The sequence below is a fragment of the Saimiri boliviensis genome, chromosome 12, assembly GCF_048565385.1.
Source record: "Saimiri boliviensis isolate mSaiBol1 chromosome 12, mSaiBol1.pri, whole genome shotgun sequence".
NCBI classification, from domain to species: Eukaryota; Metazoa; Chordata; class Mammalia; order Primates; family Cebidae; genus Saimiri; species Saimiri boliviensis.
This window is the reverse complement of record NC_133460.1, coordinates 41,530,023-41,545,991: the sequence shown is the minus strand read 5'-3', so window position 1 is coordinate 41,545,991 and position 15,969 is coordinate 41,530,023. Positions and strand designations below refer to the sequence as shown.

At 41.9% G+C, this 15,969-nt stretch overlaps 1 protein-coding gene across 3 annotated transcripts in view; it reads right to left on the bottom strand.

Annotated features, from left to right (window-relative positions):
• Positions 1-15,278, bottom strand: part of ARID5B (AT-rich interaction domain 5B) — a 196,643-nt gene extending 181,365 nt beyond the window's left edge. For 2 of the 3 annotated variants that reach the window (XM_003928693.4, XM_074382283.1), the window contains exons 1-2: positions 15,194-15,278; positions 14,518-14,772 (exon numbers count right to left, since the gene is read on the bottom strand). In XM_003928693.4, the coding sequence (XP_003928742.3) occupies positions 14,518-14,772; positions 15,194-15,214 (276 nt within the window). In that variant the 5' untranslated portion in view covers positions 15,215-15,278. Of the gene's footprint in view, positions 1-13,303; positions 13,629-14,517; positions 14,773-15,193 lie in introns of those variants that run through there. The other variant, XM_074382282.1, reaches the window with a different exon arrangement.
• Between the last annotated feature and the right edge of the window lie 691 nt (positions 15,279-15,969).

Sequence of the window (15,969 nt, the reverse complement as noted above, 5' to 3'; positions counted from 1 at the left end):
TCCCAAAGTACTGGGATTATAGGCATGGGCTACTGCACTCCTTCTTTCTCTCTCTCTCTCTCTCTTTCTCTCTTTTTTTGAGACGGAGTTTCACTCTTGTTGCCCAGGCTGGAGTGCAGTGGCGTGACCTCAGCTTATTGCAACCTCCACCTCCCAGGTTCAAGGGATTCTCCTACCTCAGCCTTCTGAGTGACTGGGATTACAGCCGCACACCACCACGCCCAGCTAATTTTTGTATTTTGTTTTAGTAGAAATGGGGTTTCACCATGTTGTCCAGGCTGGTCTCGAACTCCTGAACTCAGAAGATTGGCCCGACTTGGCCTCCCAAAGTGCTGGGATTACAGGCGTGAGCCATCATGCCTGGCCCAGTATTATTGTTATGAGGAGTAAATAAAATGTCACATATTAATCTGTCAGGACTTAGTTTTACTATCATTTTTATTAATATTATTTTAAATGAAGGGTTGGCATTTTCTATAAGGGCCAGATAGTAAATGTTTTAAGGTCTGTGTGGTAGTCTCTGCTGCAACTATCCAACTCTGCCACTATAGTGTAAAAGCTGCCAGAGACCATTTGTAAACAACTGGGCATGGCTCTGTGCCAATAAAACTTTATATACAAAAACAGGTAGTTCAGCCTGGTCAACATGGCAAAACCCCATCTCTACCAAAAAAATACAAAAATTAGGTGAGCATGGTGGTACCTGCCTGTAATCCCAGCTACTCAGGAGGCTGAGGCACAAGAATCGCTTGAACCTGGGCAACAGAGGTTGCAGTGAGGTGAGATCATGCCATTACACTCCAGCCTCTGTGACAGAGAGAGACACCATCTCAAAAACAAATAAACAGGGCCGGGCATGATGGCTCATGCCTGTAACCCCAGGACTTTGGGAGGCCGAAGTGGATGGATTGCTTGGTGTCAGGAGTTCAAGACCAGCCTGACCAACATGGTGAAACTTTATCTCTACTAAAAATACAAAAATGAGCCAGATGTGTTGGGGGGGGGCGCCTGTAATCCTAGCTACTCTGGAGACTGAGGCAGGAGAATCACTTGAACCTGGGAGGAAGAGGTGGCAGTGAGCTGAGTTCACACCATTGCACTCCAGCCTGGGTGACAGAGTGAGACTCTGTCTCAAACAAACAAACAAGACAGGTAGTAGACCAGACTTGGCTCCATGGGCCTTAGTTTGCCTTAGCTTGCCCTGTTTTCAACCCTCTCCACAGACAAATGACGTACATTAGCTCTAAATGCGCACCCCAGGTGTCTAGATGATACTAGACCAATAGGTGCCTCCAGTGGGCATCAATGGGCATCTCTAACCTGGATCCTGGATTCACCAAGGCCAAGCCCAGCCCAGAAGCCATCTTGCAGGGAGGCTGTTCTCACCTCTACACCTTCCCTAGAAACTTCCCAATCTTCACCCCTAGATCCCTTTAGACCTCAACTCAAATGACATTTCTCTTAAAATGCCTCCTGAGATCTTTCCGACAAAATCATGTACCCCTGGCATAGGAACTTGTATTTTCCCTTCATTACCCTTACCATATCACAAAATCCCCCCTTTGTTTGTGATAGGTTATTTACTAGGTTGCAGCAGAGACGACCATACAGACCTTAAAACATTTACTCTCTGGCCCTTACAGAAAATGCCAACCCCGACCATCCTGGTCAACATGGTGAAACCCCGTTTCTACTAAAAATCCAAAAAATGAGCTGGGCATGGTGGCGCATGCCTGTAATCCCAGCTACTCAGGAGGCTGAGGCAGGAGAATTGCCTGAACCCAGGAGGCGGAGGTTGCGGTGAGCCGAGATCGCGCCATTGCACTCCAGCCTGGGTAACAAGAGCAAAACTCTGCCTCAAAAAAAAAAAAAAAAAAAAAAAAAAAAAGAAAATGCCAACCCCTCATTTAAAAGAATATTAATAAAAATAATAGTAAAACCAAGTCCTGACAGATTAATATGTGACACTGCCTGATGGTAAGCTCCATGCGGGCAGGATCTGCCTGGTTTTCCAACTCTTTCTCTCCGGTGCCCAGTGTGGGCTGCACACAAAAGCACGCTGGAGGTACTGATTCTGAGACTCCTCTCCTGTGAGATGTGAGAGAGGCGCTATGTGGCCCTTTGAAAGTGTGTTACCCACGTGTAGGGTATTCCTCTTACCTGGGTATCAGTCAACTGTGAAAGTCCCTATAGAGCAGGAAAGAAGCTTTCACGAAGACTAAAAGAACAGGTCAGTATATGCTGAAAGTCCCAGTGCTGATGTTGAGAGTTCTCAATATATTCTAAAGTTACAATGAGAAACAAAGGTCACCCACTGGTCTTGGCAGCACTGGTGATTAACATGGGTTTCAATCCTGACTTTGAGTCTCACCTATGTGTGACCTTGGGCAAGTTTCTTTAACTTCTGTTGGCCTCAGCTGCATCATCCACAAAGTGTGAAAATGTCAAAAATACTACCGGCATTATAGACTATCCATGAGAATTAAATGAGATAGTTTATTTGTATTTAATTTATATGTTAATGAATTTGCAATGCCTGACACGTAAGAGGTTACTGAATAAATGGAAAATGCTGTGACTCTGTCTTCACTGAAAACACTGTGGGTGGCCGGGCACGGTGGCTCAGGCCTGTAAACCCAGCACTTTGAGAGGCCGAGGCAGGTAGATCACAAGGTCAAGATATCAAGACTATCCTGGCCAACATGGCGAAACCCAATCTCTACTAAAAACATAAAAATTAGCCGGGTGTGGTGGTGAGTGCCTGTAGTCCCAGCTACTGAGGAGGCTGAGGCAGGAGAGTCACTAGAACCCGGGAGGTGGAGGCTGCAGTGAGATTGCGCCACTGCACTTCAGCCTGGGCAACAGAGCGAGACTTTGTCTCAAAACAAAAACAACAACAACAACAAAAGAAAACAGTGGAGGTGAAAGTGTTTCAGATGGTTTTGGGAAAGAGAAGGTGGGGCATTTTCTCTGGGCTGTGAATACATAGAGAAGAGAAAGCATTCTAGAGGGAAGCGTTATGGTTCTAAAACTAAAATGTATGGAGATGGTTTTCCCTTCATGTGGGACAAATTCAGCAAGTTCCTTCTTCTTACTATAGGAGAGTAAATGTGCTCTCTGAGGATAGAAATCTTTGTGTACTAGTCACTCACTGTTCACTATTATATCCCCGGCACAGAGACTGACTCAGAGTAGTTACATAGTAGATACACGCTTCTGAATGATGAAACCATCCATGAGTATCAGATATTGGCAGAAGTACCAATCCATTTGTTACCAACATTGCCACCTTTTGGCAAAGCTTTTCTTCAGCCAATATAAATAGCATCCCATTAGAGGGCCCTCTTGCTTTCAGGAAAAAGTATGGAAATGAAGGTGATGTCCAGTCCGGGAACCTGAATATCAGTCCTGGCTTCTGTGTAATAGCTGACTCTCTGGTAAGTATCCTTTCATTACAATAAAGTCCATACTCTCCATGGGTTGTTTTATAAAAGTGATATCCCCAGCTGGGCACAGGGGCTCACGTCTGTAATCCCAGCACTTTGGGAGGTTGAGGCAGGCGGATTGCCTGAACTCAGGAGTTCATGATGACCAGCCTGGGCAACACGGTGAAACCCTATCTTTATTTTTTAAAAATACAAAAAATTAGCCAGGCATGGCGGTGTGTGCCTGTAGTCCCAGCTACTCAGGAGGCTGAGGCAAGAGAATTGCTTGAACCCAGGAGGCAGAAGTTGCAGTGAGCCGAGATTGCACCACTGCACTCCAGCCCGGGTGACAGAGCAAGACTGTGTGGCAAAAAAAAAAAAAAAAAAAAAAAAAGTAATGTCCTCCATGGCACCATCTACTGGTATGAGACAGGACACTGGAATGACCTACCAGGAGCACACCCATGGGAAGCACTTGCCTACTCTCCTCAGGGCATGACCTCAAGAGAGCAGCCCCTTCCCCAAACAGCAGACTGTGGTGCCTGAGAACACTGAATCCTGGTTCCACTTCTGTCACTCACTGGTTCTAGGATATGCCCAAGACTTTTCTGGGCCTTAGGTACTGCATCTATTAAAGTAAGAGGGCTGGGTTTGTTCTCCTCAGTCTCTTTTATCTTGTTATCCTGTGAGTCTACTAAAATGTCCATGGCAAATTAGAAATGAGCCTTTCTCTTAAATAATCATGGCAATTCTTCTTGACCATCCTTATCAACAATACCAAGGGACTTTAAGCTACTTTTAAGCCTAAAATCAAACATGTTGGCAGATGGCAGAGCCAGAGGGACCAACTTTACCAATGGATACACCAAAGTTCCAGCCAGGAAAAGGTCTCTGAGAACATTATCAATGACCTGTTCTGCATCTGACCTTCACTGGTCTGCCCTTTGCCTTGTCTAACCAGCGTCTTTTCCATAATGCAAATTTCCAACCAGAACACTGCCAAAGTTTCATAGTCACAGAAGAAAGACAATGAGACCTAAGCCTATCACATTCAGGAAAGTCTCAGGACAAGGGAATGGGTGAGAACATTTTTATTCTCTGGTACTGTATCCAGCTAATGTGCCTTATTTCTAGTGCTACTCTGAGCTGAGCTCAAACTAGATAATGGCAAGCAAAAATTGAAGCAAAGGGAAAACTGTATGTCAAAACTGTTTCCATCTCATTTTCCACAAGAGAACTTAGGGCAAGACTAGTGACAAGCAACTGGATGGTAACGTGGCCTGTTATCTCTGTAGCATGGGAGCCTTCCCTTGTAGGGGTTAAAAAAACCCATATATATGTATGTGTAACGTATACAGAGATAACGGGACAAGTTATCTGTGTGTGTGTATGTATATATATACAACATATATATATACATTCACACATAATTATATACATGCATATATACATTTTTATTTTCTCCAGCTGTATTGAAGTATAATTGACTCACAAAATAGTGTACATTTAAGTATACAACATGATGATTGTATATATTTAAGGTATACAATGTGATGATTTGATGTACATATACATCATGAAGATGACCACAATCAAGTTAATTAACATTCATCACCTCACACAGTTACCTTTCTCTGGTATGATGATCAACACTTAAGATCTACTCCGTAGGCAAATTTCACACATATGATATAGTACTATTAACTATAGTCACTGTGCGGTACATGAGATCTCCAGATAGAAGATGAATGCATAAATAAGATGAATATATTATAACTTAAAGTTTGTACCTTTGACCAACATCATATAATATACATATTTTAAAAACATATTCCTCTTTTAAGAAGAATACACAGTAATAGTGAGTTTAAATTATTTGCACTTAGTTCTTTGTCTCAGTTGTACTGTGTTCTTTTCGTGCTTGTGAAACAACATGTGCTTTAATTAGCAAATATCTGTAAATAATTTACTTGCTTTTCAAATACAATAGAACAATGGAGTCAATTTTCACATACATTTACCAAGCAATATCCTGGGTCATAAGCCAGACTCTCTCATTGTTCAATAACTATGTCAAGCTGTCTAACTCTTGCTGCCCTCCTGGGTGGGGGGTTGGGGTAGGGGGCTAGAAGCCCAAGTTCCAATAGCAACATCCTGTGTTGCAAGGCCCCAGAAGGCAAGCGCAGACTGTTGTCCAGCCCATGCTAAAAGAAAATCTTACACCCCTAACCCTAGAACCTTCCCCAAGAAGCATGGACGTGAGCCAAGAGCAAAGGGCCCTGGAGTAATGAGGGCAGGACAAAGGCACCCTTCTGCCCCTGCCCCCCAAGCCCCGAAAGCACAAGACAAAAAACCTAAGGCATAATGTATGGCCTATGAATCATGGAACTTCATCTAGGCTCTGCAGGGTTAAAACTGGGTGCCGTGTGTGCAGTGCAAAGAAAGATGTTAAATCAAATGAGAATGACTGCTCCAGGACTGGAGGCACTATTATTTTGAATAAGATTGAAAAGGCCAGAAAAAGCAATTCAAAAACATTTCAATTATGTATTTCCCAGAACTACATCTCTGAGCAACTAATGCAAATGTTACCACCACAATAAAACTTCTTCCCACATATAAAACAGGTTGAACAGCATATACTTTATATATCATATGCATATTTTTGACTATTAATAAAAAATTCAAAATCTATGTATGCTTTACTCTCCCAAGCAATACAGTAATTATGATTAAAGGACAAGCAGCACAAAAAGAGCCAATTTATCTTACTCGTGCTCAGGAATACTATTGTGTAACTAAGCAACTAAAGACAAAATATGGTCTAATTAATTCACTCCTATGCTTATTTAAAAGACACAATTAGAACATTTTTATTTTCCAGCTTGCACAGTAGCTCAACATGCTTGAGGGTGTAGAAAGCAAAGCCCATTATTCTCAAAGACAAGAGTTTAATGTTTTATGCCACTGATCAGGCTTGGAACTCAACTACAGGGTGGAGGGGGTGTTTCAGAGCCCGGGTGTGCTTGGAGCTATAAGACAAGAAAGGTGGGGAAAAAGATGTTTATGGGGTCACAATACTGACTAGCAACATGTGGCCTCTGCAGTCTGGAGTTCTTACTGGGCCACAGGAATGGAGATGTGACTGTGAGCTTGGTGGTCATATGCCAAGGACACACGCCACTGTGTGTCTATTTATACAGTCACAAAGATCCTACAGAAAATTCACATAATTAAACCACCCATCCTAGACTGCGTGATAAATGTCAAATATCCATCTTTAACACTGCTAACAGTGCATCTGATTTTAAAAGAATTAATTTATGCAAGTGTATGCAAGAGATTGATGCCATTAGCATGATTCTAAAGCACCCTTTCAATAATCATCATCATCTGTGTGTTTGAAACGTGTTGTCGATACTGATGCTCACAGTCCAGGGCATGAGGGACATACTCTGGAGGGTTAAGGCCAAGGCTCTCATCTCCAGCAAGTCAGTGAAGAAACACAGTGTGGCCAGCAAAATCCACCCTTGGATTTGTGCGAGTGTAGCTTCTTCAAGAAATGAAGGAATCCATGACCACATCTCTGAGAGGCGAATGAATCCTTAAGCCAACAATCAATAAATTTGTTTTAAATTTCCTTAAAAGCCAAGGCAACGGGTAATCACTAGCTACAATATTATTCTGAGTAGGAGATGGCACATATCCAACTACACTGGCTATAAAAAAAAATGACAAGTGAATGCATTTGATTCAAGCAATTATATTCTGGATATTGGTTAAAACTAGACTTTGATAAATGAGCTTGAGTCATATATCACTAGATGCCACTATGAACAATGGTATGCTTTATTAATAATTAATAATGAAGTATTTACATGTATGGACTCTTGTATTTCATAAAAAGAACATTTTCCTAGTGTGTGCCTGACGGTCTAATTGTTAAGAGAGGTTTTAATTGCTTACAATTTTGAGGCACTATCAAACATGTGGCCTAGTTAAGACCATCAGCCTGAAAAACATGCTGGCTTGGGTGGACTGCCAACCAACACCAGGTGAGGAGTGACTCTTCTTTCCTGAAGTTTAGGCTTTTCATAAGTTGCCAGCCCAAAGCCCTGACTTTTTATAGATTGACTGCTGAAGACTGGAAAAGTACCCAATAAGGTAAGAGATGCTGGCTCCAGCCTGATCATTCAGTCCTACATATTTGCTCATTTCTTTGGTGAGTGCTCCTAAGAAAAAAATCACTTCCCATGTTTTCACATTCTACAGTGCAAAATGACTACAGACTTTGGAAGAGAAAGAAGTGTGAGACGGAGTCCTGGATCTGGTCTACGTGTGGATGACCGGTCACTGGTCCTCTGTCAGAAAGAAACTGGGTAAAGCTTAAAGAAGGTAAGACTGTGTAAGAAGGTGTTTTAATTATGTGGTTCAGTCACTCAAAAAATACTCACTGAATAGCAACGAATATTGTGGAGGACCCAAAGGTGAATAAGGCACAACCTCTCTGCTCCTGAGAATGGCACTGTGGTGGGAGGCGTAGGGTCAGGTGACAGGTAAAGGAAAAGAACACAGATAATTATAAGGCACAAGGTGTAAAATGCACAAGAGGTCACAGTCAACTACTGGACTATAAGCTCCCTGGGAATAGGATTTTTGTCTGTCTTGTTCATGCTGTATCCCCAAGGCCTAGAATAGGATCTGGCACATAGTGGGTGCTCTACAAATACGCATCCAGAGAGTAAGAATTCAAAGATGAAGACAGTACTTTCTAATTTCCAGAAAGTTTAAGAAGGGCTACAAATAAATAGTGATCTCAGTTCATCTCAACTTAAACTAAGGAACTCAGATGGAAAGAGTCTGATGGCTTTTCTGTGACCACTCTCCATCTACAAAGGCAGTCTGGGAACTCCTTGAGGGCAGAGGTCATTCTTCCTCATCTCTTGTATCCAAGTGCCAGCACACAGTAGGTCTTCAATCAACATCTGAGAAAATTAATAAAATCTTTTTCCAAAAGACATGATGGTTGGGAGCCTTCCTTTGAACGCCTATTTATTACATGTATTATCAGCACAATTTACTGATGTGTTGTGTCTCATATTGCTTTTATATTTTTAGATGGGTAGATCTCATCTCCTTATCAAGACTGATAAGTTTATTCAGAAAAAGGGTCACATCACAAATCATTGTCCATCCATCTCAGTACTAGCAGAGTACTGAGTACACGGGACTTTACAAGTAGTTTTTGATTAACTCAAGATAGGCAATACTAATATTGGCTGGAGTTTCAATCTTAATCATACAAAATATAATTTATTTTACTCATTCTCAAATTTTAATGTCCTAGAATCAATGTTGAAATTGGATTGGATATGTAACAGTTAATATTATTAATGTTCAATTTCTTTTTACTTAAGATTCTTATATTTCTGATATTACTAGTTCTTGGTCAACACTCAAGCAAGGAAGAAAAACAGGTACACAATCATCTACCTTATTTCAGATCAACCACATAGGCCAGAGGTCAGCAAACTTTTTCTGTAGAAAGCCAGATAATAAATATTTCCACTTTGCCAGCGATCTGGTAACTGTCAAAACAACTCAACTGCTGTTGGAGCCTAAAAGCAGCCATAAACAATTCATAAACAAATTAGCATGGCCACATTCCAATAAAACTTTATTCACAAAAACAGGCAGTGGGCCAGATTTGGCCTTCAGTCCTTATTTGGCTGACCCTTGTCACAGTCCAGTAATCTCTCTCCATGTAATTCTTTACATTCATATCTTTGTTCAAAAAGGCCTGCTTGCTAGAGAGTAAAGGTTAATTCCTTTTTTTAGCTTAAGATGATTACTAAAAATAAACAATAACTGTTATAAGTGCAATCATTATTCATTAAACTCTCATGTGTAGGTACTGTGCTAGATTCCGGACCCTTTTCATTATTATCTCTGATTCTTCCAGCACAGTAGAGATCATTAAATCCATTTTACAGAGGAAGAAACTGAGGTTTAAAAAAGTTAAAGCAATTGCCTAAGGCCAGCGTGGTCTCAGAAATATCTGAAAAATTACCTTTTGGCTATAGTCCAAGACTGAGGAGCCATACAAAAAGAAGAAAGGCCAATCCAGCACCTTCTAGATTCCAGAACGTGTCTAACTCCAGATATGATTAAATCAGGTAATCTTTTGGGGGGGGGGGAAGAATCCTGCTGATCCAGTTGAAAGTTTACTTCTGCAATGCAATGTATATCCTTAAGACACTTTATATTTTGGTGACACAGATAAAGTCAACATAGAGATGAAAGGTAGCCTGATTTGGTAGGACTTGGATGCCCACATGTCCTGGCAAAGTAACCTAGGTGCCATTCCCTAACACAGAAAGCCTTCTTCAGCAAGCTGTATGGTAGTGGTTTCAAACTTCAGTGAGAACCATGCTAATATATTAACGATAATAACAACAGTCAACCATTATTGAAGTATCTACTATGTGTCAACCTTGGGTATACGCATTTTATATATATTAACTTATATAATCCTTAAAATAATCCTAGGAAATAAGGACTGTATTTCCACTTCACAGATGAGAAAACTGAGGCACAGAGGGTTTAGAACTTGTCCAAGATCACACAGCTAGACTGAGACTGTTAAAATATTTAAAATTCAGACTCCTAGGCCCAACTCCAGAGATTCTAATTGAGTAGATTTCAACAGGGGTCCCAGAATGTGCATTTTTACCATTTTTTTTTAACTCAGTAGTGAGGCTGGTGATAACCAAACCACTTTTAGATATCCCGAATGCATGTTAGAATCTGTACTATCCAGGTATGCTTGATCTTGACACCTGGACATCGTTAGCTCAGCCATCCACATTCACCATTGGAAGTGACCAACCACAGCTGGGATTCTTGTAAAATCCCAGTGATGGCTGGTCAGGCTGAAATCCAAGCTCGCATATCCAACCATATTAAGAGGGTATATTGCCAATAGATTAAGCACTTGGCAATTTGAAAATGAATGTAATCAGAAGTTATCCAGTAACAGAACCAATTAGCCGGCTACTTTGCCATTTTCCTCCTCTGAAGAGCTACTGGCTGAATGTGGCAATTGTAAGTAATCACTAAAGACACTTAACTCCTTGCACATGGCCCTGCTATTCATTTTCATGGTAATTTAAGACAGTATCATTTTTAGGTCCACAAACCTCCACAGGGACATAAAATTTATTATTATTTTTATTTATAAATTAAGAAGATTAAGAGCAAAGGTCACTATAATCATAATTTTTTAATTTAAGCACTTTACAGTATATAAAGTTATTTTGTCTATACATCCTTTTGATCTTCATCAGCAATCTCTAGTCATCCCTCCTTTGTTCCCATTTTGCAGCTGAAGAAACTGAGGCTCCAAGTACTTATGGTTGTTCAAGATTAAGCAAATAGCAAGTTGCAGAATCAAAATGCGACTTTTCTTGAATGCTTTTCCTAAACTCCAGTTGCCAACACTGGAAATATTACATATGAAGGCATCGGTGTATATAAGTATATAAATCAACACCATCATTATTAAAATGAATAGTAAATTGTTAATGATTATTAATAACTATTAAAATATAACTGTTATCATTATATATCACTGATTAGAATTAGCTGAACTTTATAGGATAAGGATGGTTTTGCTACCTAGACATCTGGTGGCCTTTGGCAAAGCTGATTAAGTAGTTACAATTCTAAAATGTCTGAGGGACTGTCCACATTAGTGTTTACTGCTAGAATGTAATATGATGTGTTCAAGCTCTGCTTTCAAGGGTAGGTTTCACTGGGGACAAAAGAGAATCTCGAAGTTCAAGGAGGCCTGGGTTCTAGCCTGGTGACCTTTGACAAATCACATAACCTTTCCAAGTCTATATCCCCATCTGTCAAATGGGTGTACAAAGTCCTGCCTTACCCAGCCTCCAACAATAATTATAAAAATAAAGAAAAAATATTCCCGAAAACAAAAACAAAAACAAAAAAAACCGTCTTCAAATCACAGCAAACCACACAGGGACGCTATTTCTAATCTTGCACAATGATCATTTTTCTGCTTTTAGAACTGACGTCTTTACATTTCAAGAAATCATAAAAAGGCAGAATGATTCTCTTAAACCAAAAAAAGCATACTGAGTCCTGACTGTCCTTTGGAAATGGATGCTGATGTCAGCTCAATCAAGAAATTATTAACCTCCATTTGATTACTTAAAATAAACTGTACTGGCTGATTAAATGTGCTGAACATTTTCTCCAAGTAACAGTGCATATCACCAAGAAATCTTTCTCTTTCAGTTATGTATTGCAAATGGCAAATGTATCATTCAAAACTATTTAAAATCAATAATAAAAATCATTTAAATGTATATAAACAAGTTAATGGAGTAAGTGAAAACAAAGCAAATTTGTTAATGAGAGGGCCCTGTTGCCCCCTCTAGGTGCCGGCAGTAAATGCTGGTTTCTGTAAAGCTCTCCTCCAGGAGACTGCTGCTGCTATTCTGCTAATGAATGACTAACTTAGGCCAGTGGGGAAATGACATCACCAGGGTGGAAAACCGATCTGCATTGGGAAACTTTCTACCTGCTTTACATTTGTCATAATTATTTTGCACAATGCAGCCTGCATTTGCATAATTTTGAGGCGTGTCATTATCTCAATTGAAAATTGTTTTAATATGGCTGAATAATTCACAATGACATCAGCCAAAGTCCTAATGAAATATACAAGTATAATCATACAGCTAATTACCAGCCGTGTTAGCATTAAAAAACAAATCATGCATAATATTAGACGATGTATATGCAGCTGAGGATTATAAATAGAGCCATCTCCCTCCACAAACCCCCTAGAGTTTACTTTTAAATGGCAAGATTAATTTTCTCAGGTATGGCTCATATAGCAGTGACAAACGCACAGAGAATTACAATGGTTCCCTTTCAATTCCCCATAATGAACAATAAAAAAGAAATCGTGTATTTAAAAATATATCTATTCACTGTCAACACTTCTCTCAGACGCAACGTTTGGCAAATACAGCCTTTATTCTTAAATCAGAATTCACCGTTTAATTACACCAACAGAAATTAAAACTGGGCCAAGTGGGGTCAACTTGGGGGTCTTTAAAAAATATCCCAATTTCAGTCCCGCCCCCCCCAACACCCCCCTCTGGCCCAGCCAAAAAAACAACAACAACAACAACAACAACAACAAAAAAAGGAGTGACCACAAAATATCCCATAAAACACTGAATAATTTCCTCCTGGACTTAGTCAGATGTCTGTTAGGCACTAGTTCTTCTCTGGATATTTAATCCTTCCCTTTTCCAGATCACAGGCCATGTTGAAGTAATAAATTTGAAAAGCAAATAATAAGAAATCAGGCGGGGGAGGCGGAGGAAGACAGCTGCGCAGGAAAGTTGGCTCGGGGGAGGGGGCCGAAACAGACCTTGGGAGGGGGAAAGAGCTCAACCTGTTGGTAGGTTGCAGGATTTTTCACAGTATTTCCAAACAACACCTTTTTAAAATTGCAGGCGGACGTCGGGAAATATGAACATTTAAAAAGCAAAGCTGCCGGGGGAGGGCGGAGGGGAGAGGTGAGCGGGGAGGTGGGAGGGGCTTATTTCCGAAAAGGCAGATTCGAGGGCGAACGTTTCGACGAAGTCCAGTAATTAACCGGCGTAGACCACTGACGGGTAATTCGATCCTGGGGAGAGGGAGTGAACAGGCGATGCCAAAAGTACTGTCAACTCCATCAGACCAAGGAATTCTGGAAGGACTGGCAGCTCCGAGCCCCGGGATGAGTTAAACGGGAAACCATTCATTTAACAAAAAGATCCTTAGATCCTTACACCTACCTCGAAAGCTCGAGAGCCTGGCACAGCACTAGCTGCCCTCAAAAGTCTGTTTGATTGCCCTGCTCTCGCTCTGGCAACACAAAGCCTCGCCAGGCGGCCGTGCGCCCTCCCTCCCCGCTGCGCCGTGGGCACAGACGCCCCAAAATAGTTCCCCCCGGTAGGTACCACGGCGCTGAGGTCGGTCAGCTGACGAGGGGAGCCCGCAGAACTGCGGTCACACATGAAATGACACAGCCGAAGGGAGGCGGCCGCCCCGGCGCCCGGTGACAGCGGGCTCACCTCCGGCGTCCTCCCGGGAGCGCGGCGAGCGCCCCCGCGGCCGCCCAGAAACGTGCCGGGGAGGCTCTGTCCCTCCCCGCCCTCCCCGGGAGCGCCGTCTGGGCACGGAGAACGCCGGACCCGCAGGGCCAGTGGGCGAGCACACACCCCTCTGCCCTCCCCTCCCCCGCCCCCGTCCCACACACCCCCAAAGATCGCGCAGGAAGACGTCCACTTTGCGTGGAGTAATTGCAAACTAGAACATCAAATGGCTTGTCCGCGGGGAGGGGGAGTGGGCTAGAGATAGTTGTTAATGCTTAACGTGTTTGTGCCTGTTACACTACCGCTTTGAAATCCGCCCGGGCAGATCTGCAAGTTATTTGAATGTATTATTCCAGTACCTGTCATTTATCACTTTATTCAACACGTCTTTGCCAACTCAATAGCTTTTGATCTCATTCTGCCTCCATTTCGTAATTTCCGCCCTCTTAAACATATCAAATACTTACTTTAAAAAAAAGAGAGAACAATATCGAAACCCACCGAAAGAAATCCACCCAGACACGACCGAGCGAGACACGAAGGTAAATTTTCAAAACGCAAAAAATATAGAAAAGCATGTGATGTTCAAGAGGCAATAGCAGGAGAGCAAATGAACACACACACACACACACACACACACACACACACACACAATCCTTGAACAAAACCCTTCTCGAACAAGTTATTTGATCTTGACTAAAATCAGCAGTTGGATCCTCTTTGTAAAGCTGACAGCCAAACTCTGACAATGGTAAAATACTCGAGCCCCAGCTAGTGGCGCTACCCCTTTAAAAAAGGAGTCGATCCTGCTCGCCTGCAGAAGTGAATACAGTATTTTCAAGCTTGCCCTGTAATAAGCATTACTAGGGGGAAAAATAATAAAGAAAGAAGAGAGGGACAGACAGGTTTACCACCTCGCCATGGTCGCTATTTCTGCCCTGGGGAGTGTCTTCTGGGAGGAAATAAAGTTTAGAGCTGGATAAAAGTTGCCGGCTGGTCCTCTCTTCCCACAACAGCTGGAGCTCCGCTATGCAAATCGGATCCTTTGGCGTACATCTTACAAAGAAAAAGTCGCCAAGGGACAAAATTCTTGGTTTGCCTTCAAGGTGGAATTGAAAAGCCTTGTAGAAAATGTAAGGTCCGTGCAAGCCACACGGTGAGCCGACCCACTGCAGGGGGGAAAAAACACCAAATAAATAATGTAGCCATCAGAGCACAAACATCTATTCCCAGACACATTTACACACAGACATCCACTCTCTTAATACAGACGATCCAACAGATACAACGCTGGGTGGAAAAATAATAGCACCCACAAATTTTCTGCCTCCCTTAAAAAAAAAAAAACTCAGGGCCCCCCACCGCCACTTCTCCCCACCTCCCCATCTGAGGCGGTAAAATTACATTATGTATGTATGATCAGTGCAGGGATTTTTTTAAACAATAAAAATGATTTGGGAAGATGCAGAGGGTAAAAGTTTGGTGAAAAGTTTGTGGGGGGTGTGGGTGGGTGCAGAGGTGTGGGTGAGCTGGGGGGTTGGGGGGTGCCGGGGGGTGCCGGGATCGGAGGAGCGGAGGAGAGCGAAATACCTGGAGTGAGTTGGGCTCCATCTCGACGTTCTGAATTGATTGAACTCAACATTCTCTCCAAACTTGTTGGCTTGAATGGATTGCATCAGGTCCTGGCAGGGAAACGCATTATCTGCCTCCAGCCGGCGTAATGTCTCAATATAAAACTGAGCTCTTGCCTCCCTTCGGGCACCGAAATGATTGAAAATATGTCCTAATATTTCTATAACAACTCAATTTTCAGCTTCTGAAAAAACTATGTGGGTTTCCTTCCAAATATGGATTGATCAAATTCATAATCGAGAGAAAGGCGCCATACGATCTCGGCGGGAAGAGGATGGATCAGGGTAAAAAACACATAGGAAGATCTGTAAAAATAAAAAGCACCCTAAAAAGTGTGTGAAGATGTGATTTCTCTCTCTCTAACCGCCCCTGTCTAGGGATATTGTCTGATGAGATTTTTGGAGGACAGGAGGGCTAGCGAGCTTCGCTGTGCATCTGACAGGACCTACTTGTATATGTCTAATATAAAGAACATTTCCTGCAGAGATTCCGGGGCGCTGCTCCTCTTTCTAATGCTCCTTAGCAGATTTGCTGTTATTAGACATGTAGATTTGTTTGATAGTTAAATTACGCTTCCTCACTGCCATGTTTTCGAGAACTAATCTGTTAAATTATCTTTTGATGCCTATTTACATGGAAGGGAAAAGTGGGTTATCGATTATATAAACATATAAATATTAATGCATTTGTTCGCTTCGCAAAAAAAATACTCAGCAAAAAAAAAAAAGACAAGT